Source organism: Gobius niger, assembly GCF_951799975.1.
Source record: "Gobius niger genome assembly, chromosome: 21".
Lineage (NCBI taxonomy): Eukaryota > Metazoa > Chordata > Actinopteri > Gobiiformes > Gobiidae > Gobius > Gobius niger.
In genome coordinates this window covers 27,609,319-27,633,367 of record NC_136872.1, presented here as the reverse complement: position 1 = coordinate 27,633,367, position 24,049 = coordinate 27,609,319, and the positions used below count along the sequence as shown (strand labels likewise).

Sequence of the window (24,049 nt, the reverse complement as noted above, 5' to 3'; positions counted from 1 at the left end):
AACCCCTAATATTTATCCATAAATATTGAGTTTAGCGAACATATTGTCGATGTAGTCGCTCATTCTGCTGGTGCTGGTTACAGCGGTTCTGGGATTGCAGAGGCTCAGAGCTTTGTCTGGTCAAAGGGTCATGAGTAACAATCCTCAAATATAATAAAAGAGTACTTGTGCATCAAACACTCCAATTGTAGTTTGTCTGAAATAATTTTTAGCATTCATTATTTTACTCATTTGTAGTGGCCATAGTTTTTGGAATGGGTTGTGAACCACTGGTCTACTTAGTGCGGGTCTACAGCTATACTGAGTGACGGGTTATAGGGACTATACTGGACATTTCTTTGTAATAACTCATAATCTCAGAATATCAAATGTGGAAACTAGCGAGGCCCGGCCTTATAAAGTAGTAACATGGTTAACACTTGATCTTCATAAATAACCTTTAATGATAGAATGGATTTAAGATTAAAAACTCTTTAAAACAAACTCCAACAGCCTCAGTGTTTTTAGAAAATGTTCCAGGTTCAGAACAGTCTGATAAAGTCTGGACTCACCTCAGTGTCTCCAGTCGACAGTCAGGGCTCTGTTTGAGGACCTGGAGCTCCATCACGTCTGACTCACTCAGAATGTTACCCCACAGGTGCAGCTCAGTGAGATGTGAGGGGTTGGACTTCAGAGCTGAGGCCAGAGAGGAACAGCTGATCTCTGACAAACCACAGAACTCCAATCTGAATAAAATAAATACATAAATGAATAAAGTTCTTAAAGTCCAGAGATAAAACAGATTAAACAAACACAAAGACACATCTTGAATAATAAAAGTCATGAATTTAAACTGAAGAGTTAATAATTTAAAACAAACATTTCCACAAATTGTTTAAAGTCTAATTCTTTTCTAAAACTTTCTAAAATATAGTTTGAACAATATACAAATCTTAATGTATAAAAAGCATAAATAGATGAAAATATTTCATTTATTTTGCGATTGTTTTTAAAATGACATTTAACACATTGAGTGCCAACAATCCAGACCATTTTTCCTGATATTTGTAGCACCACAGTGTATTCTGTGTTATAGTTATGGACACAGGCTGTGGCTCGTTTGAAAGCTGAGACTCTCAGCTCTCACGAGGTGGAAACACTTTCATTCTACGTGTCTCGGTTCCTCAGAAATCCTAAGCTAAACAGAGGCTAGTTTGATCAAATATTGTGTGTTTTATGAAACACAACTGTCTCCCTCATTTCACTCTTCACTCTTCAAGAAAAGAACATGGACTATTGAGAATGTCTGGGCCTGAGTTTCACGTTGTTTGAAGAGAACATGGAGCTGAAATATTGTTACAAAAACACGTTGCCGAGGACGCGGTGGTGACTCGCAGTAAACAGCGCTCGCGTCTGACACAAGGTTTATGTTTAGATCATAAACTGTCGGCTTGTCGACCTCATTGGTCTGTGATTATGAGGCTGACGGATAAAAAACTAAAGAGCGATCTGAAGCACAAGGTGAGGAGATGTTCTGTGCAGGAGATCCCTCTGCTCTCCCTCCTCTGTCTGACACTGAGCTGCTGCAGGGCCACTGGGCGGGGCCGCTGGGCGGGGCTTTGAAAACACACGATGAACTGTTGTGTCGCCATCTTCACTGTTTTGGTCACGGCCGGAGGAGTTTGATGGTAAATCCGAGCACAGAAGACGACACACAGAGCTCCCGCGCTCTGATTGGCTCGTCTTGGTTTTGCCGGAGTCAGCGAGATTCAAATCACACAATTCCAGACTGTTTCCCCCATGAATCTGTGAACATGAGGATCAGTCTGACTCAGGCCAGGCTAAGACTGTCTCGTTTTGTAATAAAACAAAAAAAAAGACAATGTAAAAACACCCTTTTTTCTTTTTGGTACTCAATGTGTTGATATTTTCTAAAAGTCTATGGATAAAACTTCTAAGTTTTTATTCTTCTGGAAATTAATTATTTTTGTCTTGAGCCCTGACAGAGACAGTGAACTGACCTGAGAATATGCAGGCGACAGTGTGGTTTTTGCAGAAAACCACACAGATGAGACACTCCTGAGTCAGACAGTTTGTTATAACTCAGCTCCAGCTCAGTGAGATGTGAGGGGTTGGACTTCAGAGCTGAGGCCAGAGAGGAACAGCTGATCTCTGACAAACCACACTTCCACAATCTGAATAAAGAATAAATGAAGTGATTAAGTCCAGAGTAAACTCAGAGGAGTTTCTGTAGCTAGAGCTGAACATCTGAGACTCTGGTTTGGAGCAGGACTCAGAGGTCGGGGGTAAATGCTGTCATTTTTCAAACATGATCTCCTACACTTTACTTCACTCTCAGAGAACGGTTATGTAACCCGGGTAAAAACCGCCCGGTTATTAAATAAAATAAATAATAACTAGTCTGTAGGAGCGTCTTTGCGTCACTCGGGTCATGACCTTACGCCTCTCACGTGACCGTAGCCAACCAATCGCGTAGCAGTAGCACCCCTTACAAGCTGTTGGGGCTGTTCCCATTCAGTAGGGTGTGGGACGCACAGCGAGCAGCTGCCACAGGTCAGTCTCTTGAGCCGCTTACTTTCGTTCTTAAGTTGCTTCTATGTTCGGGTGCTTACTCGGTTGTTGTACTCCTGTAGTCCTCGTTTACCTTGGGAGTAGGAGCCGGTTGATCACTTCATGCCGGAAATATAACGGGTCTTGGTGAGTGTTAGTTTTGCTATTAGCATTTAGCCTTAGCTCCGGTATAAACACTACGGACTGGCTACGTAGCATCTAGCCTCCAAAATATGTGAATGCAGCGCTGGTATCTTTCATTTTTGTACTCCGGTTGTATGGTTGAGTATAAATGTGAGAGTGTCAAGAAAATCTGGTTGATCGATGCATTTAGCCAATGTTTACAGTGAGTAGTATGGGGTTTTCCTATTTATTCTATCGCTTTAAATGGAATGATTTGGGAATGATTATGATTTTTGTGTACACATGAATGAGTTATGATAGTAACTAGCTAGTGATTTATGATTTATACTGACATGGTCCTGTTCACGTTGTATAGGCCAGGTTTACCTGCTGTGCTAACCAAGGATCCGATGGCGAGCTAATGTTCCTAGCCTTGGAGCGGAAGAACCTCTACATCTCCCAGTTGGGGTAGGAGGCTGTGGACAGCCTGTTCACCCCACCCTCTCACTCCACACACACCTGCGTTTTGGACTCTTGCTGCGCAACTAAACTCTGCTAATCGCAGCAGCATAAACGAACTGAACACACTCTATGCGCGAGCCAGCGCGCCGCTTGTTGTGTGTGTGGCTCAGAGTCAGTCACTACCTGTCACCCACGTTGTGGGAACGAACTCTGGTTTCCTTTCTTTCCTTTATATTTTGTTGGGGTGTAAATATATTATTTACTCTGCAGATTGTACATATTGGGTATTACTTCTTTTGTTATTTATGCTTTATATCACCAATACATAGATGGTACCATCACCAAAAGAACCCAATGTCTCATGTTAATTATTGGGCCACTACCTCCGAGAGCTGGACCTAGTCTTCAAATCTAGCCTTGCATAAATCGTCCCATCACTCAGTGATTAAAGGATGAGGAGAGTGGAGGATGGACGAGCGAGAGCCGTCACAGACCTGACACTGACCTGAGAGAGGAGAGCTGACAGTGAGGACTCTTCAGACCTGCACTGACCTGAGAGAGGAGAGCTGACAGTGAGGACTCTTCAGACCTGCACTGACCTGAGATAGGAGAGCTGACAGTGAGGACTCTTCAGACCTGCACACAGCACAGACACTGAGGAGTCACTCAGGGTATTACGGGTCAGATCCAGCTCTCTGAGATGGGAGGGGCTGGAGCTCAGCGCTGACGCCACCACTTCACAGTGAAGATCTGAGAGGAAACAGTAACTAAACCTGTAACAGATGTTAGAGCGACATGTGAGTGATTCTAACAGGTCTGTGAAGCTTCTGTCTGTGACTGAGGACTCACACAGCCTTCCTGCAGTTCCTCACTGCTGGGATCAGTCTCTGTTTACCCTGAGGAGACGTGTTGTATTTGTTTAGGTCCAGCTCCTCCAGGACCTGCTCTGACATCTGCAGCATGTAGGCCAGAGCCGAGCACTGGATCTCAGACAGTTTCTCCTTAGATCCACCTCCAGACTTCAGTAAGTCCTGGATCTGCTGCTGCACAGACTGGTCCTTCAGCTCCATCAGACAGTGGAAGATGTTGATGCTTCTGTCGGGAGAGATTTTCTCTGTGTTCATCTTTTTAAGTTTTTTAATGACTTCTGTGATTTCTGATTGGTGGATTGGACTCAGCAGAGCTCCTAAAAGTCTGTGGTTGGACTCCAGACTGAGGCCATGAAGGAACCGCACAAACAGGTCCAGGTGGCCGTTTGGACTCTGCAGGGACTTTTCTACAGATTTTCTGAAGAACTCACTTTGACTTGGTCTTGAGACTGTTCCTTTGATTTCCCCAAGAAACTCACTGACCACCTCCTGGTTGTTCTGAAAGCAGTGGTGAAGGTAAACGGCTGCCAGAAACTCCTGCACGCTCAGGTGGATGAAGCAGTAGACCGACTGGTTGAAGACACTCTCTCGTTTGAAGATCTCAGTGCAGAGTCCGGAGTAGACCGAGGCCTCGCTCAGGTCCAGACCCACCTGCTCCAGGTCTTCTTGGTAGAACATGATGTTTCCTGTCTGCAGATGCTCAAAGGCCAGTCTCCCCAGCTTCAGGAGCAGCTCTGTGTCGGCCTCTGTCAGCCCCCAGGTCTCAGACCTGACCTCTGTTTGTGTCTGTTTGTACTTCCTCTTCCTGTGCGTCTGCACCAACAGGAAGTGTGCGTACATGTCTGTGAGGGTCTGGGGCAGTGGTCCGCTCTGATGGCTTCTCAACACGTGGTCCAGGACTGTGGAGGTGATCCAGCAGAAGACTGGGATCTGGCTCATGTTGTGGAGGCTGCGGGAGGTTCTGAGGTGGGACAGGACTGTTTGAAGCTGCTCTTCATCTGAGAACCTCTTCCTGAAGTACTGCTCCTTCTGTGGGTCAGTGATGAAGCCCCTGACCTCCGTGACCCTGTGCACGCACCGCGCTGGGATCTGATGGGCCGCCGCTGGGCGGGAGGTGATCCATATAAGGGCGTGAGGAAGCAGAGCGCCTCTGATGAGGTTCACCAACAGTACGCCCACCTCTGACCTCTGTGTGACCTCAGAGATGAGCTCACAGCTGAAGTCCAGAGACAGTCTGCTCTCGTCGAGGCCGTCAAAGATGAACAGGAGTTTACAGACGGACAGAGTGTGGGCTGTGAGCGTCTGTGGGGCAGAGAAACACAACATTTAACATCCATGACTTTACACCACTTTCCTTCAACCCTCACTTTAAACCAGTGAGTGGTGGAGCTCCAGTGTGAGGGACTGCAGGGTTTACAGTGAATGTGAACACAGACTGAACTAACAAACGCCCTGAGAGCCAGGAGTCATTTCAAAAGTGTTTGAGACTTTGAAATATATGATGTGAAAGGTAAAGCTTTCTCTAAATGAGAGTGACCTGTGGATCCAGCGCTGGATGGAACACTTGGATCAGCTCCATCAGACTGTAGCGCCCCCTTCTGACCAGGTTCATCTCTCTGAAGGACAGTGGCACCACCAGCTGCAGCTCCTGGTTCTCTGAGCCCTGGGCCCAGTCCAGACAGAACTTCAGGACTGAGAAGGTCTTCCCCACTCCAGCCACGCCCACAGTCAGCACGGCTCTGATGGAGCCCTGCTGCAGCGCCCCCTGCTGCTGCTCAGGGGGCAGAGCTTTAAAGATGTCCTGGCACCTGATGGTGATCTCCTGGACCTGCTTCTTCTTGGACTGTGTCTCCAGACTCCTCTCCTCAGGTTGGGCTCTGGCCTCTTCACTGAGGCCCTCTGTGATGTACAGCTCAGTGAAGATGCTGTTCAGAAGAGTTCTATCTCCTGATTCTTCACTTCCCTCTGTCACACTCTCACATCTGCTGCTCAGGCTCTGCTTATGGTCCTTCAGAACCTTGTGGAGACCTTCACCTGGACACAGAGGAGGAGACACCTGTTAATGTTGATGAACAGGTCTCTTATTCCCTGCTGTAGTTGATGAGTCTCAGACTGAGCAGACTCACCTGGTGCAGGGCCTTGAACCCCCTGATCAGGACTGTTGCCTGTGTCTCCACACTGAGGCCAGGCGTCCTGCTCTGACTCTGTTTCTCTGTGACACAAACACACAGCACTGAGCACGTCTTTAACACCACATTTGTCTGACGGCCAAGAGGTTCTACATTCTTTAGACACTGAGTTGTTGAAACAGGCTATATAAATAAAGTTATGTATTGTTTATCCAACAAACCTTTACTGAATGAATACAATGAAGTGCTTTGACACTTCTGTCTTAGCTGTGGAGACTCCACATTAGGGCTATTTCTTACCCTGAGTCTGGAGGAGCAGGTTCAGGACTGAAGTTAATCCATCCTCCTTTAGACCTGTCACTCTTCATGGACAGGTTGGAGACTGAAGCTGTAGATCTGTGAGTGGAGAGGAGAAATAACCTATTTTAGAGACTTGTTTCTGCCTCTTTATTTTAAAACACATTGATCTTTGAAGGTGGTTTTGCTCAAGAACCGACTGAACTCACTTTGTCCCATAGAGCTGTGGCTGATTTTCTTTTACATATCCACTAAAATCAAGGGAAAGTTGTTCTTATTTCTAGATTACCTTTTCTTTCTGTATCTGTTCCCCTGTGGCCCGCCTCACGACTCATTCTATGATCTTATGAGCAGGTTTTTGGTCTAAATATCTGGTGGATTTTCATATAATACGCTTTGTTTTGCAGCTTGTGATTCAGATAAAGCATTTCTGGAGCTCAGTGTCTCCTATTTCCACAGTATATCCCTCTGTGCAGGAGTTCACCTTACCTCTGCTCTTTGGTCTCTCCCTCTCCTGATCCCAGCGCTCTGTGCAGAAGAGAGAGAGACCGAAGGATGAGACACAACAGTACCGACAGCACCAGTAACAAAGTGCTTTGACCACTGGTTAGACTCCACATTAGGTTTATTTCTTACCCTGAGTCTGGAGGAGCAGGTTCAGGACTGAAGTCAATCCATCCTCCTTTAGACCTGTCACTCTTCATGGACAGGTTGGACACTGAAGCTGTAGATCTGTGAGTGGAGAGGAAAAATAACTTTTTTTTTTTTGTCAAATTTTTTCGCAATTTTGTATTTTTTTTGTAATTTTTTTAATCACATTTTTGTACTTTTTTGTCAATTTTTTGTCACATTTTTGCTATTTTTGTGTCAAAGTTTTATCACATTTTTGTCATTTTTTTGGTCACATTTCTGTATTTTTTTGTCATTTTTGTCATTTTTTAATCAATTTTTCGTAACTTTTTTGTGAACGTTTTCTCACTTTTTTGTCACATTTCCATCATTGTTTTCGTCTCAGTTTTGTTGCTATTTTCACAGCTCTTTTTCAGAAGCTTTTGGATTGGGGTAAAGCCAAACTGGAGAAAATGTGCTCGGTTCAGGCGGGAGTTAAGGGGTTAAAGTCAATAAGAAACGTCTGAACTCACTTTGTCCCATAAAGCTCTGGCTGATATTGAGAGGCTGAGACTTCTGCCTTTTTATTTTAAAACACACTGATCTTTGAAGGAGGTTAACCTCTTAACTCCCGCCTGAACCGAGAGGATCATTTTCCTCACGTCATCAGATTTTTTTTCCCATCATTTTTTTGTTGGGTGTTCAACTCATTTTTGTCATTTTCTTGTCATTTTTCCATCGAATTTTGTTTTTTTTGGGGGTCAAATTTTGGTCACATTTTTGTTATTTTTTTGTTCCTTTTTTTCGGCGATTTTTATCAATTTTTTGTTTTTTTTTGTCACATTTTGTCATTTTTTCATACATTTTTTGTCAATTTCTTTTGACATTTTTGCGACATTTTTGCCACTTTTTCATCAATTTTTCGTCACTTTATTGTCACATTTCCATCATTGTTTTCATCTCAGTTTTGTTGCCATTTTCTCACCTTTTTCCCAGAAGCTTTTGGATTGGGGTAAAGCCAAACTGGAGAAAATGTGCTCGGTTCAGGTGGGAGTTACGGGGTTAAAGTCAATAAGAAACGTCTGAACTCACTTTGTCCCATAAAGCTCTGGCTGATATTCTTTTACTTACAAACTCAAATACAAAGGAAATGTGTTCTTTTTTGTAGATTACGAGTATGTGTTTCCCAGTGGGGCCTCAGTCCCTCCGCTGCCTTTGTCAGACTCATGACTTTCTGTTTTTGTTGCTTTTATTTCGGGCTGATTCAGAGGAGACACGAGAAACATGTCGAGGCAACTTCACCATGTGTTGAAGAATTGTACTTTTACTCAATGAACAAAATGAAGTGCTTTGACCACTGGATAGACTCCACATTAGGTTTATTTCTTACCGTGAGTCTGGAGGAGCAGGTTCAGGACTGAAGTTGATCCATCCTCCTTTAGACCTGTCACTCTTCATGGACAGGTTGGACACTGAAGCTGTAGATCTGTGAGTGGAGAGGAGAAATAACCTATTTTAGAGACTTCTGCCTTTTTATTTTAAAACACATTGATCTTTGAAGGAGGTTAACCTCTTAACTCCCGCCTGAACCGAGAGGATCATTTTCCTCACGTCATCAGATTTTTTTTTCCATCATTTTTTTTGTTAGGTATTCGACTCATTTTTTTCATTTTTTGGGTCATTTTTTCGTCCATTTTGCATCAAGTTTTTGTCATTTTTTGGGTCAAATTTTTGTCATATTTTTAGACTCCACAGGTTTATTTCTTACCCTGAGTCTGCAGGAGCAGGTTCAGGACTGAAGTCAATCCATCCTCCTTTAGACCTGTCACTCTTCATGGACAGGTTGGACACTGAAGCTGTAGATCTGTGAGTGGATAAAAAGCCATTTAAGAGACTCGTTTCTGCCTTTTTCAGATTTTAAAACACACAGTAAGTTAAAAAAAGAAACGACTGAACTCACTTTGTCCCACAGAGCTGCGGCTCAGTGCTGCCCTCTGGAGGCTGAGGGCAGGAGAACTTTTCTTTTCTTTCTGCCATTTCCTCAGAGTCTGGGCCTGGGGCTGAGTCAAGACAAAGATGAAGGTTAATAACTGGTAGGATCAGCAGCGGTGTGTCTAAGGCCGCCTGTTACGGCCCCAGGCCTCCAGGTTCCCTCCTTTTTGTATATTTTTTTGTGTGGCCTAAACCTGCTTTTTCCCCCATTTAAAGTTGCTGCTGTGGTCCTGGGCTGCGATTGGTGGAGTGCATTGGGGCCCTGGCTGCTGATTGGGGGAGCAGCTCAACACCTGGAGAGCTCGTTAAAGCCACCTGTTCCAGCCACTCCTATAAAAGGACTCCACCATGGCTCATTCGAGGCTGCAATATGCTATTTTGTGTTCTGTGTCTCTTCGTTGTTAACGTTAACTTTTGTGTATTCAGAGACACTCGTTCTGTGTGTTGTGTTTAGTTTGTGTCACTTCTTGGGATGTTCACTATAATGTAGTGACGTGGAATCAAGTGACACTCTAGTCATGACTTTGTTTGGTTTTGTTAGGCCTGATTTTGTCTGTTTAGTTTGACTAACTTTGTTTTGGTTAACCTTTTTGTAAACACTGTAAATTGCCTTTGTTCTTATGATTATTTTTGTCACTCCTTCGTTTACCTTTTACACTCCTTTTAATAAATTCCAACTTTATTTTACCATTTTACATCTTGGTTTTTGTTACGTCCTTAACTAGCAGAGCCCCTGATTTCTGCTGGGTCACCTCAGTGTGTGATTGTGACTTATCTTCATGAGTTAAAGTAAAGTTAGTCTTGTTGATTCTACCAGTTTTCACCCTCCATTAACCCATGTCTTGTCAAATTCATTCAAGTGAACACTGTGTTTATTTTTACCTGTGACTGGACGAACAGGAAGCAGTGGGAGCGGCTCAGCTCGACTGCTTCCTCACGGCACTCCTTTAACTGACTTTAACACATATTTGCTCTGTTTATAAGAAGCATTTACACACATTACACTGATACAGCTCTAATAATGCACTCATAATAATGTGCTCTGGTGTATGTTATTGTGTATATGATGCAGTGATGAGTCTGTAAACTGTAGCTCTGTCTGATTCCAAAGCCTCACCTGAGTGTGGGCTCTGAAGCGTCTCCTCTGTCCGACTCTCCCTGGTTTCTGCTCGGTTTGGAGATTACAGGACCGTCCCGTCATCTCCCCTTCAGCCGCACATTTGTGACACTGCGAGGATTACGCGGGGAGTAAAGGAATTCTTCACAGCGCTCTTTACCTGAGGCACATGAACAGCCCCGCCCTCTGTCACCACAGACAAACACTTAACCCTTAAGGCACAGGCTGCAGAGAGGATTATATTTATATTTACATCTTCACACTCCGGACACTTCCTTCACATTTCTGTTCTCTGGCATCATGAATGAACAATGATGTTTTACAAAGGTCCAAATGAAATCCATTCACTCATTTATACATAAATATTGTTTGCTCAACCTCTTACCACCCGCCAAAACCAAATGCATTCTGTCCTCTTTGCCATTGTCGTCACTTTATATTTCCCTTATGTGTTTTTGTCACTTTTTTTATGGCACTTTTGTCACTTTTTTGATGGATTTTTTCACTTTTTCGCTGGATTTTTGTCATTTTTTTGCCGGATTTTTGTCAATTTTTTGCTGGATTTTTGTCTTTTTTTGTTGAATTTTTGTCACTTTTTTTGCTGGATTTTTGTCACTTTTTTGCTGAATTTTTGTCAATTTTTTGCTGGATTTTTGTCTTTTTTTGCTGGATTTTTGTCACTTTTTTTGTTGAATTTTTTTCACTTTTTGCTGGATTTTTGTCACTTTTTTTGTTGAATTTTTTTCACTTTTTGCTGGATTTTTGTCACTTTTTTGCCGGATTTTTGTCTTTTTTGTCAATTTAAATAATATAATAATAATAATAATAAATTTTATTTATAATGCACTTTACATTTGACACCAAATCTCAAAGTGCTACAATGGACAGCATAGTTAAAAAACAAAACATATATACACAGCATATATTAAAAGACAAGACTAAAAAACGAAAGCATTAGCTGTTAAAATAAGCTTTAGTAAAAAGGTGGGTTTTAAGTCCTTTTTTAAATGTGTCCACCGTCTGTGGGGCCCTGAGGTGGTCTGGGAGGGCGTTCCACAGGCAGGGAGCAGCGGCTTCAAAGGCCCTGTCGCCCATGGTTTCGAGCCGTGTCCTGGGCATGACCAGACGGTGCTGTTGGCCTGACCGGGTCCTGGTTGAGGTGTGTGGTGTGAGCAGTTCGGTGAGGTAAGTGGGGGCCACACCGTGCAGACAGTGATGGGTGTGCAAGAGGACCTTGTATTGTATGCGGGACTGAATGGGGAGCCAGTGCAGTGTACGGAGGATGGGGGTGATGTGCTCGTGTTTTCGCACCCTCATCAGGATCCTGGCATTTACATCCTCATTTTCTTCTCGTTTTTTGTCACTATTTTGAAGAAGCTTTTAGATTTGGAGAACAGGAGAAAACATGTTCAGGTGGGAGTTAAGAGGTTAATATTGAAAACAACATAATATATTGTTCAATTTTTTTTTTTAGGAGACTATGGCTTCAGAAGAAAGTGTTTTTGACAACACTCCACAAAACTGTCCTCAGTAATAATGTTCATCACAACATTTTCCTGACTTTTCTTCTGCTATAATGACAGGCCTAGTTTCACATGGCCAAAAATAAAAGTCTCTTTTTCAATCCCTCACATTATACATAAAAAACATGTTTAGTTATACAAAAATTATGAAATAATAGACACAAAACAATGATTATCGACCCCGGTCCAGTCGTAGAGCCTTTTGAAGCCACAAAGATCCTCCTTCAACATGTGGCCCTCAGTAAAACAGGACCGTGTTCAGCCACTAGAGGGCGCTCTTTGGTTCAGTGTGGTGTAAAGTCAGGTCAAGGCCATGACAATACGCTGGGTTTGATTTGATACAGACAGAGGTTCAAACTCACTGATGACCTTTGACCCTGTCACACTCGTACATCAGACGCTGTGATTGGAGCACAGTCACTATAATCAAGTTGTTTCAAACGTGACTTTTCCTCATATTTCCTTTTAGATTCAACCAAATCGCTGCTATACTTTCATAAATCTGGCTGAGCCTTATGTCAGTGAAGTCGTCCATTTCCTGTCTAACCTCTTAACCCCCACCTGAACAGAGCGCATTTTCACGAGTTCAGCTTTACCCAAACCTAAAAGCTTCTCAACTGGAGCTTGCAGACTATCGGCTAGTCAATGATCAGTTAAAAGTGTTAAATAACTTTATTTAATGATTTTGATCCAAGCCAGTAGTCTGGACGGGACCTCAAGGACGTATCATCAGCAGCTGTGACTAAAGGGAGCGACAGCTACTTCTACTGTCATTCTGTCAGACGATGCACCTCTTTACACGCTGCCCCTACAGGCCAAAGCTGCAGCTGCACTTGTGGGAATGCTACAGGCTCTGCTAAATATTATGGCAATCAAATCCACAGCACAGACGCACCACCAGAGTCCAGAACAAACAACCTCATGATCCACAGTTTCTAATTCATTTCCATCTAGACAAATATTACTGAGGTGCTTGACGAGTAATTTAAGAACATTGTTGTTTTAGAAAAGTCTTATGTTTTCAAAGACTAAATCAGCCAAATGAGTCACTCGCATTAGTGTCCGACAACGTGTAGCAGAAAGTTCAAGGCTTGGGTTTCCTTCATGGACAGTTTGGGGGAAAAGAGACGACTTTCTTCTCTCGTCCTCCTCGTTCTGTCTTTGGAGGAGACCTGTTCCACTGAGCTGTGAGGCTGGATCCATCTGTCGGTTTATTCTCTCTCTTCTGGGCTCAGTCTGAGGCGTCTGATCTGGAGCTGAACATCTCCAGGACACCTTAGTCCCATTCCCAGCTGTTGAGAGGCAGAGACCAGAAATTATTTATTACAACTTGCTTGATAAAGTCTATTAAAACTGTTAAAGGGGGGGTATTCTGCAAAATGGACTTTTTCAAGCTTTACATCGTGTTTTTATGTCACTCCCTCATTAAAAACATGGCTGAAGTATTGCCTTGGCACATTCACGTATTTCTGAGTAATCTGTACAAACTCTGATGGCGGCCATTTTAGGGACAGGTTTGTCTGAGTCCTCCTAGGAACGCCCCCACCTCCTGGAGACGCCTCCGAGCCGAGTAACCAACCACTGCTCCTCAGCAGAACCCCCTCCCCACTGATGCCACAGACAGCGTGTGGAGGGGGCGTGTCTAAAGGCTCAGAGGTTCTTAAAGAGACAGAGGCCGATTTCATTCACTACAGCCATTTTGAGAGAGCGATTTTATACAAGGCAGTTATTCTAATTTACTGCATTTACAGACCAACAGAAGGTTTGCTCATCATTGTAGTGAGATATTGACTGGTGCTGTGGGACTGAAAAAAGCAGATCTGATCAACTATTTCACTGCAATAATGTTTAAAGTAGGAGGAGCTTCTGCTGTTTGTGGAGTAAAACTATGGAATAGCTTGAATGTGTCGCACACGTACTATTATAATAAGAATCTCACGTACACTTTTTAAACCCAGGTCTGTTTTTGATGAGGATGTAATATAATCAAATGGTTAAACTTCATCTTCATATATAACCTTTTATGGAATATCCCTCCTCCAGGTTCAGAAGAGCCTCATGGAGTCAGGACTCACCGCAGTGTCTCCAGTCGACAGTCAGGGCTCTGTTCAAGGACGAGGAGCTCCTTCATGTCTGACTCACTCAGATCGTTGTCCCACAGCTCCAGCTCAGTGAGATGTGAGGGGTTGGACTTCAGAGCTGAGGCCAGAGAGGAACAGCTGATCCCCGACAAACCACACAGCCACAGTCTGAATGAAGAGTTAATGAAGTGAGGAAAGTCCAGAGATAATGGAGATAAAACAAATGGGAAGCAGGAACATTCTGAATAAGAAAGGTCAAGGTAATCAAAACTAACGGATATTTTATAAACTGAGATATGTAGTTCTTACGCTACACTTTTTTGATGAACATTTTAATTGATGGCGAAAATAATTGTGATTATTATATCCCAAAATTGCAGCCCTAGTTCTAAGTTTGTGTGAAAAATGTAGTTTAGACCCAGGGACAGTGAACTGACCTGAGTATCTGCAGGCGACAGTCTGGTATTTGCAGAAAACCACACAGATGAGACACTCCTGAGTCACACACGTCTTTATTTTCCATCAGGTCCAGCTGAATGAGATGTGAGGGGTTGGTCTTCAGAGCTGAGGCCAGAGAGGAACAGCTGATCTCTGACAAACCACAACGATGCAATCTGTAAAAAGAATGAAGATAAACACAAACAAGGACGGACATTGTGAATAAGTAATGTCATGAAAGGAGCCCAGACGTCTCGGAGCCTTCACACACTTTTTTCTAAAACAGTCTTAGTAATTTTTGTTTAGTTGGTCAAACACATGCTGTTTTGCACAAACATCCAGACTAGTTTCATTGCTTAGATGTGGATTAATTATTATTATTTACACTATTTGTGCCTTTTGGATTGTCCATGAACATAAGTTGTCATAAATTTTCTGTCTGTAAAGATCATTTTATGTAATTCATCTTTATGCCTAAATGACATGGTTTATCTGAAATTGAATAGTCATCATGCTAAAATATGAAAGTTTAAAAATAATATCAATCAATCAATCAATCAAAGTTTATTCATATAGCACCTTACAACAACACAAGGAAGACCAAAGTGCTTCACAGAAAGATAAAACAATATCAAAAAATCAATCAATCAAATAAGTGTGATCTAAGTCTTAAAAGCTAGTTTGAAAAGATGTGTCTTCAATCTAGACTTAAAGAGGGGCGGCTCTGTGTGAACACGCAGACTGAGGGGAAGCTCTTCCACAGTTTAGGCGCTACAAGGAACGATCGCCCACTGTTTGTACCGGGACCTGGGAACGTCCAGAACCATCTGCTCAGAGACCGGAGACTCTGCTGGGGCGATGTACGGTCACCAACTCAGTTAGATATAACGGAGCGAGACCGTGAAGGGCTTTAAAAACATGATTAAAAAAATAATATAGATTTTTTTATTGTCAAAGTGGTCCTAAAATGCAAATAACAGAGTTGGACACACTTGTGCCGAATAGCACTATGACAAAAAACAAAACCCATGCATCAAAACCCCTTGTCCTGAAGGGGGAAACCAAGTGCTATATACTTCACATGATTATTATTAAGTATACCAGTGTATTGGCACTTAGAAATTGTTATTATTTTGCAGAGAGATGAAGAAACATTTTAAGGCATTACTAAAGTGCTATAGTCTAAGTCAGGGGTAGGCAAGTTTTCTTAACCGAGGGCCAAATTTTTTCATTGTAAAATGACCGAGGGCCAAAGTAAAGCACAACACTGGAAAAAAATACCATATGCAATGAGATAAATGACTTAAAATTGCTTGAATAAAGGTTATTTATGTTGAATTTGAGTCTGTTTGGACTAATCTAAGATAAAGATACAAATGCTAATGCCAATGTAACAAGCATAAAATCGACTTTGAAATCAGACAAATTAACTTTTACTTTTAAAACGATTTGTTTTTCACTTGAAATTATTCAATATAATCTGAGTTAAGAGAATAATGACTCGTTCCATTGGCGATAAGATGTTTTATCTGATCTAAGACCAGACCAAATCTACTCGAACTTTAGATTGGATCTCTTAATTCAAGTAGGTTTGTCATTTCTTCTATATATATATATATATATATTTTTTTTTTCCCAATGCACTTTCTACAAATGCCAGAGTTGTGCATGATATGAACTAATTGGGTGCATTGACAGTATTTCTCCCATTTAACCTTAAAAATGTCTAAGTACTTTCTGATTTGTGTCATTATGTTTCTCACCTTGAGGGCCAGAGGTTCTGTGCTGGAGGGCTGGGTTTGGCCCCCGGAACTGACGTTGCCTACCCCTGGTCTAAGTGGTGTTGTTTTTTTTATGTTCATATGTATATCAGCTGAAACTAAAAGTCCATCTTTCAATAAGGGCCATGTCATTTTTGTGTATTCAGCATTTGTGGACAGGCCAAAATAGGTGGCAGTAAACAGGATAAATTCATCACGTGAACTTGGCATGTGACCCAGAGACACTGAACTGACCTGAGAGTCTGCAGGCGACAGTCTGGGTGTTGTAGAAAACCACACAGATGAGCCACTCCTGAGTCAGACACACTGTTATTACTCAGGTCCAGAACAGTGAGATGTGAGGGGTTGGACTTCAGAGCTGAGGCCAGAGAAGAACAGCTGATCTCTGTCAAACCACATTCCCAGAATCTGAAAAAAGAACAAATGAGGTGATCAAGTCCAGAGTAAAGTCAGAGGAGGTTTATTTGTTGTTTCCTGATGTAAAAAGCGAGTTAGGGTGGAATTGTTGTGCTTGTGTGTAAATATCTTATTGACGAGGTTCAGGGGAATATTTATACCGACACAGTTAATTGTGGCCAAACCCTTCCTCAGACACTGACCTGAGAGCGGAGAGCTGACAGTGACGACTCTTCAGACCTGCACACAGCACAGACATTGAGGAATCACTGAGTTTTTCATGACTCAGATTCAACTCTCTGAGATGGGAGGGGCTGGAGCTCAGAGCTGAGGCCACCACCTCAAAGTGAGGCTCTGACAGTTCACAGCTCCAAAGCCTGTAACAGATGTTAGAGCGACATGTGAGTGATTCTAACAGGTCTGTGAAGCTTCTGTCTGTGACTGAGGACTCACACAGCTTTCCTGCAGTTCCTCACCGCTGGGATCAGTCTCTTTTTCCCATGACGAGATGTTTTGTACATCGTTAAGTCCAGCTCCTCCAGGACCTGCTCTGACATCTGCAGCATGTAGGCCAGAGCCGAGCACTGGATCTCAGACAGTCTCTCCTTAGATTCACCTTCAGACTTCAGGAAGTCCTGGATCTGCTGCTGCACAGACTGGTCCTTCAGCTCCATCAGACAGTGGAAGATGTTGATGCTTCTGTCTGGGGAGATGTCAAATACTCTCATCTCCTTAAGGTTTTTAATGACTTCTGTGATTTCTGATTGGTCGATTGGACTCAGCAGAGCTCCTAAAAGTCTGTGGTTGGACTCCAGACTGAGGCCATGAAGGAACCGCACAAACAGGTCCAGGTGGCCATTTGGACTCTGCAGGGACTTTTCAAGAGCTTTTCTGAGCAGTTCACTTCCACTGATATTAAGAAACTCATAGACTTTATTGTTGTTCTTAAAGCAGTGGTGAAGGTAAACGGCCGCCAGAAACTCCTGCACGCTCAGGTGGATGAAGCAGTAGACTGACTGGTTGAAGACACTCTCTCGTTTGAAGATCTCAGTGCAGAGTCCGGAGTAGACCGAGGCCTCGCTCAGGTCCAGACCCACCTGCTCCAGGTCTTCTTGGTAGAACATGATGTTTCCTGTCTGCAGATGCTCAAAGGCCAGTCTCCCCAGCTTCAGGAGCAGCTCTGTGTCGGCCTCTGTCAGCCCCCAGGTCTCAGACCTGACCTCTGTTTGTGTCTGTTTGTACTTCCTCTTCCTGTGCGTCTGCACCAACAGGAAGTGTGCGTACATGTCTGTGAGGGTCTGGGGCAGTGGTCCGCTCTGATGGCTTCTCAACACGTGGTCCAGGACTGTGGAGGTGATCCAGCAGAAGACTGGGATCTGGCTCATGTTGTGGAGGCTGCGGGAGGTTCTGAGGTGGGACAGGACTGTTTGAAGCTGCTCTTCATCTGAGAACCTCTTCCTGAAGTACTGCTCCTTCTGTGGGTCAGTGACGAAGCCCCTGACCTCCGTGACCCTGTGCACGCACCGCGCTGGGATCTGATGGGCCGCCGCTGGGCGGGAGGTGATCCATATAAGGGCGTGAGGAAGCAGAGCGCCTCTGATGAGGTTCACCAACAGTACGCCCACCTCTGACCTCTGTGTGACCTCAGAGATGAGCTCACAGCTGAAGTCCAGAGACAGTCTGCTCTCGTCGAGGCCGTCAAAGATGAACAGGAGTTTACAGACGGACAGAGTGTGGGCTGTGAGCGTCTGTGGGGCAGAGAAACACAACATTTAACATCCATGACTTTACACCACTTTCCTTCAACCTTCACTTTAAACCAGTGAGTGGTGGAGCTCCAGTGTGAGGGACTGCAGGGTTTACAGTGAATGTGAACACAGACTGAACTAACAAACGCCCTGAGAGCCAGGAGTCATTTCAAAAGTGTTTGAGACTTTGAAATATATGATGTGAAAGGTAAAGCTTTCTCTAAATGAGAGTGACCTGTGGATCCAGCGCTGGATGGAACACTTGGATCAGCTCCATCAGACTGTAGCGCCCCCTTCTGACCAGGTTCATCTCTCTGAAGGACAGTGGCACCACCAGCTGCAGCTCCTGATTCTCTGAGCCCTGGGCCCAGTCCAGACAGAACTTCAGGACTGAGAAGGTCTTCCCCACTCCAGCCACGCCCACAGTCAGCACGGCTCTGATGGAGCCCTGCTGCAGCGCCCCCTGCTGCTGCTCAGGGGGCAGAGCTTTAAAGATGTCCTGGCACCTGATGGTGATCTCCTGGACCTCCTTCTTCTTGGACTGTGTCTCCAGACTCCTCTCCTCAGGTTGGGCTCTGGCCTCTTCACTGAGGCCCTCTGTGATGTACAGCTCTATGTCGATGCCTTTCAGGGGAGCTCTATCTGATTCTTCACTTCCCTCTGTCACACTCTCACATCTGCTGCTCAGGCTCTGCTTATGCTCCTCCAGAACCTTCTGCAGACCTTCACCTGGACACAGAGGAGGCAGACAGTGAGGTTTTCTCACGTGTCTCACACAGAACATAAACTGCACAGACTGACCTCGTGCTGTGTCTCTGACCCGCTGATGTTCCCTCATGTCGTCCTCCTGTGTTTCTCTGTGGACAAAACAGACGTGGAGAAAACAGTTTTCTGAGTGTTCAACAAATTACAACATAAAACCATTAAATGCAGGGTTTTAGTGCAATGGGAACAAACTGACAGGTTGGAAAAAGGATGGATGAAGCAAACGCTCCACAGCTCACCAGGACATGGAGACTTACTTTTATCTTTGGGACTTCAGACAGAGCTGGACCTTCAGACTAACACTGGCTCAGGAGTGGAATCTGGTCACTCACAGAGGAATCACCTAAGCACCCTCGCTCCTGATGTGTCTGTTTAACCTCAGCGCTGACTCTTCTGCTCTGAAGGCTTCCTGAAGAGCTGGGTTCACTCACAGTCCCATCGCTCATTACTCACCGTCTATGATTCTTTAACGGCTCCTTTTCCTTGTTATCGTTTCAACACAATCTAAACGTAACACAATCTCAATCAAACTAGACCTTTGTGTTTTTCTTTTCGCCATTTTGTCCAGCTCTTTTCTGATGATATAAAACGTTTCTTTGTCCAAATCACTTCATGCTCTCACGATGTCAATGGAATATCGTTAGCTCTCGACATAAACCAAAGGTATGAAACATTTAGCTCTGTAGCCGACAGCCAAACTCCGGAAGATTTATTTTGTGTCAGTCATTTTGGCCGATTGGGTTTAATAATAATTCTAGACATTTCTTGTTTTGTCGTATTTTAGACACAAATCTCTCCACGGTTTAACCATCTAATGGGTTTTGTTAATAACAAGTAGAAATAAATGATGAATTCTCGGCTATTAAAAAATAAGTGGCTCGTATTTGAAGAAGACGAGCACAGTGTGAATGTTAATGCTCTTATATCCTGCCTCCATTTGATGAGAAATCTACAGGCTATATTATAAACAATGCGTGTGTTATATGTGAGCAGCAGCCAGAGTTTAGTTTATTTCATTTAAAGGACAAAGATGCAATGTACAAACACAAAGTGCAAATGACAAATATGTGCAATATTGTCAAGCTACAAGGAACAGTTTTAGCCCTTTTACGGAAACTTTTCCTCCTACTGTTTACCATTGTTAGTGTGAAATTCAGTTTCCTTCTTAACACGGATAAAGGTTAAAAAAGAAAAACATCAACAATGAATCCAGGGGCTGGACTGGGACTGAAAAACAGCCCCGGACTCTGACCAGCCTGGCCCAAATTAGCGTAAATGTGACACTTACCACCCGCCTTAACCCCTTAACTCCCACCTGAACATAGCACATTTTCTCCAGTTTGGCTTTACCCCAATCCTAAAGCTTCTGGAAAAAAAAGGTGAGAAAACTGGCAAGGCAACTTTTTTCATACCGTGCATTTCGTACACAAGGCAACTCAATGCGCCAACTCAAATAGCGACAGAACTGAGACGAAAACAATGATGAAGATGTGACAAAAAACGGAGAAAACTTAGACCAAAAACGGACAAAAAAACGGACAAAAAATTGACAAAAATCGACTAAAAAAATTACGAAAAAGTGACAAAAAATTGACCAAAAAAATTACGAAAAAATGATGAAAAAGTGGCAAAAATGTGATTAATATTTGACAAAAAAATGAGAAAACTTAGACAAAAAAATGACAAAAAATGGCCAAAAATTAACAAAAAATGACCCAAAAAATCAACAAAAATTGACAAAAAAATTGACCAAAAAATTACGAACAAATTACGAAAAAATTAAGAAAAAATTACGAAAAAATTACGAAAAAGTGGCAAAAATGTGATAAATATTTGACAAAAAAATGAGAAAATTTAGACAAAAAACTGACAAAAAAGTGACAAAAATTGACCAAAAAAATTACGAAAAAACGATGAAAAAGTGGCAAAAATGTGATAAATATGTACAAACACAAAGTGCAAATGACAAATATGTGAAATATTGTCAAGCTACAGGAACAAACTCCATAATAACCAAACTTTACAGTTCATATAACGTGATATTTTTCACAGTCTCAAGGATTTTTTTGTGCTTGTAGTTGTTGAAGTGTAAATAAACACTGCAAATAACTGGATAATAGTTTGTTTGTTTTGAAGATCCTGTTCAGAAGGACGTGTTTGTTTCTCACCGTGAGTCTGGAGCAGGTTCAGGACCGAAGTCTGGATTTTCACCGTGAGACATTTCACTCTTCAGGGAAACACGGCTGTGAAGTGAAGCTGCAGATCTGTGTGAGGAGAGAAAATAATCTGTTTCTGCTTTGTCTAAAAACACATTTGTCTTTGAAGGAGGTTAAAGAAGAAACGCCTGAACTCACTTTGTCCCATCGAGCTGTGGCTCAGTGCTGCCCTCTGGAGGCTTTGCTTTTCCGAGTCTCGTCCTGGGGGAGAGTCAGAGCCGTTAAACACAGAGATAAACCTCATTCATCAGCGCCACCTGCTGTTTGGAGGCTCACGTAACACCAGGATCAAGCACAGAGAGAATAATACAGCTAAAAGTCACATTGTTGTTTACATCCACATAATCCAACACTAAAAAGGACAAAAATAATTAGATATTGTCAGTTATTTGTTGTGTTATTGTTGGGAAGAACATAAATCAGCTTCATTTGTACCGTGTGTGTTTTCTCCAAAGCTGGGAAATAGTGTCAAAAAACACGATACACTGAAGGTCAAAAACTTAATAAAAATTCATAATAACAATCTTAATGACATTTAAACTGGTAATCACATTCACAACTTCCACTTTAATGTTCATGCAGAAGATGTAAAATAGAACAAGAGGAAACACAGTAACATTGAATCAGTGAGTCTTGTGAGTCTCAGCTGAGTTTCATGCACTGACGTATAAGATCCACCGGGTGTCAGGATAGAGCAACACAGCCACACTACAGCTACAGTTTTAACCCCTTAACTCCCGCCTGAACCGAGCACATTTTCTCCAGTTTGGCTTTACCCCAATCCAAAAGCTTCTGGAAAAAAGGTGAGAAAATAGCAACAAAACTGAGAAACAGAAAAAGTGACGAAAAGTTGATGAAAAAGTGGCAAAAATGTCACAAAAATATGACACAAATTTGACAAAAAATTGATGAAAAAATACAAAAAAAATGACAAAAATGTGAAAAAAAATGTGACAAAAAAATACAAAAAAATTACAAAAAATTGACACAAAAAGTGACAAAAATGTGACAAAAATGTGACAAAAAATTACAAAATTTGACAAAAAATGGATGAAAAAAAGACAAAAAAATGACAAAAATGTGACAAAAAAATCGACAAAAATAAAAAAAAATGTGATAAAAAATTGACAAAAAATGTGATAAAAAATCGACAAAAAAAGACAAAAAAAGACAAAAAAATGACAAAATTGTGACAAAAAATATCACAAAAATAAAAAAAAAACGATGAAAAAAATAAAAAAAATGTGATAAAAAAATGACAAAAAAATCACAAAAAAGCTACAAAATACCACTTAATACCCCAAAAAAAAAAGATGGAAAAAAAATGTGATGACGTGAGGAAAAAGATCCTCTCGGTTCAGGCGGGAGTTAAGAGGTTAATACAGTTTGGCGGATGTGCCGAAACGCTTCACCTCATCTTCCCTTCACTATCAGACGGTAAAGCGGCGCTGTGTCCTTGAGCAAAGCACTTCACCCACTTTGCCGAATGCCTGTGTGTGAATGTGCTGCACGAGTGAGGGAGAAAATCATAATAAAAACGCAACACAAACAGGACAATGTTAAAACAATGTGGTCTTAGCTTTAAATGATGAGGCCCATAAGCTGTGAATAAGCTCTTGGATTTGGGTAAAGCTGAACTGGATGAAACACACTTGGTTACTTAATGATCCAAAGAACACTGAGAGTCAAACAAAGAAAATCCACCTTGAGCTGCTCATTGAAGCTGTTCCACAGTTTTATCCCTTTAACGGAAACACAAAACTTTTCCTCCAACTGTTTACCATTGTTAGTGTGAAATTCAGTTTCTTTAACACGGATAAAGGTTAAGAAAGAAAAACATCAACAATGAATCCACGAAAACTGCCCGAGCAACGAAGAATGACAGAAAAGTGACAAAAGAGCAACATAAAGAGTGAAAAGAAATGTCAAAACACATTGTGACAACACGGCTGCAATGCAAGGAAAAATATCTATTTAGATCAGTTTTGTAGGTCTTAGCTTTCAAATGTGGTCTACAGGCAATAAACTTTTAGATTTGAGTCAAGCTGAAGTGGAGAAAATGCTTTAATGACCTTTGTGAGCAGCAGCTTCAGAAGTGCTTTCCCCCAGAGCTCCGAGAGTTTGCCCGGTGCAAACAGGAAACAGGAGAGAGCAGGAAGACATGTGACCTGCTCAGCCAATCACAGAGCAGGAGAGTTCACCCAGCTGTTTGTGTGTGAACTCTGCTGCTCTGTGATTGGCTGAGCAGGTCACATGTCTTCCTGCTCTCTCCTGTTTCCTGTAGCTCAGAGGGAAACTCTCCCCACAGCTGTCAGAGCTGGTTCTGTGAGCGTCACCAGGATGTTACTAATAATTTTATTGATTGACTGTGGAATTCTTCCGCAGTCAATTATTGGTTTTCATGTTCTTTATTATTATTCCTCTTCCATCTTTTTCCCGATTTTCTCCAGCTTTCAGCACCTTCATGCTTTGTGCAATTTATGCAAGTTATGCATCAAAACGTTCCGCATGTTGAGGAGAAGGTGCTGTTACTTTTGGGACTTCTGCAACTTACGGTTTTTCCGCAATCGGCCAAAATGTCGGAGATTTTTCCCATTGACTTATAATGGGGCTGCCGCAAATCCATGCTTTTCTGCACTTTTTTCTGCAATTTCTGCCATTTCTGCACTTTGTGCATGTTCAGCTTCTGCAACTTGTGGGTTTTGAGAAAAAATGGTCCTTCTGCAGATTTGTGAGAATCCAACCAATGGGGCCTTTGTGTTCATTTGTGCTTCTGCCAATCAAGCACTGAGGCCATTTCAACAGTTTGACCAGTTTATGGAATATAAAAGTTTATGCAACATTAATAATTTATGCAAATTAACCACTTTTTGGGATTTAACCAGTTTATGCATTTTACATCATTTATGCAAATTAACCCATTCATGCATTTTACCACTTTATGCAGTTTATG

At 42.4% G+C, this 24,049-nt stretch overlaps 2 protein-coding genes across 2 annotated transcripts; both read right to left on the bottom strand.

Moving 5' to 3' along the window:
- Positions 1-547: 547 nt before the first annotated feature.
- Positions 548-11,465, bottom strand: LOC306981097 (protein NLRC3-like; the record flags this gene model as incomplete). Its single annotated transcript, XM_079580647.1, has 11 exons — positions 548-725; positions 3,735-3,908; positions 3,985-5,306; positions 5,542-6,038; positions 6,131-6,216; positions 6,434-6,529; positions 6,920-6,958; positions 7,067-7,162; positions 8,430-8,525; positions 8,808-8,903; positions 11,293-11,465. 11 exons carry the CDS (start codon positions 11,463-11,465, stop codon positions 548-550), a joined length of 2,853 nt encoding a protein of 950 aa, XP_079436773.1.
- Positions 11,466-12,881: 1,416 nt separating this feature from the next.
- LOC306980924 (protein NLRC3-like) lies at positions 12,882-18,961 on the bottom strand. Its single transcript, XM_079580465.1, has 8 exons — positions 18,917-18,961; positions 18,351-18,844; positions 16,821-18,115; positions 16,571-16,744; positions 16,206-16,379; positions 14,190-14,366; positions 13,747-13,920; positions 12,882-12,963 (listed from the first exon to the last, which is right to left on the bottom strand). Exons 1-8 carry the CDS (start codon positions 18,951-18,953, stop codon positions 12,948-12,950), a joined length of 2,541 nt encoding a protein of 846 aa, XP_079436591.1. The 5' UTR covers positions 18,954-18,961; the 3' UTR covers positions 12,882-12,947.
- Between the last annotated feature and the right edge of the window lie 5,088 nt (positions 18,962-24,049).

Excerpts from the sequence above, each read along its gene's own strand:
- LOC306980924 (XM_079580465.1), bottom strand. The coding sequence starts at position 18,953 with ATGAGGGAACATCAGCGGGTCAGAGACACAGCACGAG. Across the intron at positions 18,116-18,350 it reads ATCCAGCGCTGGATCCACAG|ACGCTCACAGCCCACACTCT; the intron begins GTCACTCTCATT and ends TCTGCCCCACAG. Across the intron at positions 14,367-16,205 it reads TGTCGCCTGCAGACTCTCAG|ATTGCATCGTTGTGGTTTGT; the intron begins GTCAGTTCAGTG and ends TTCTTTTTACAG.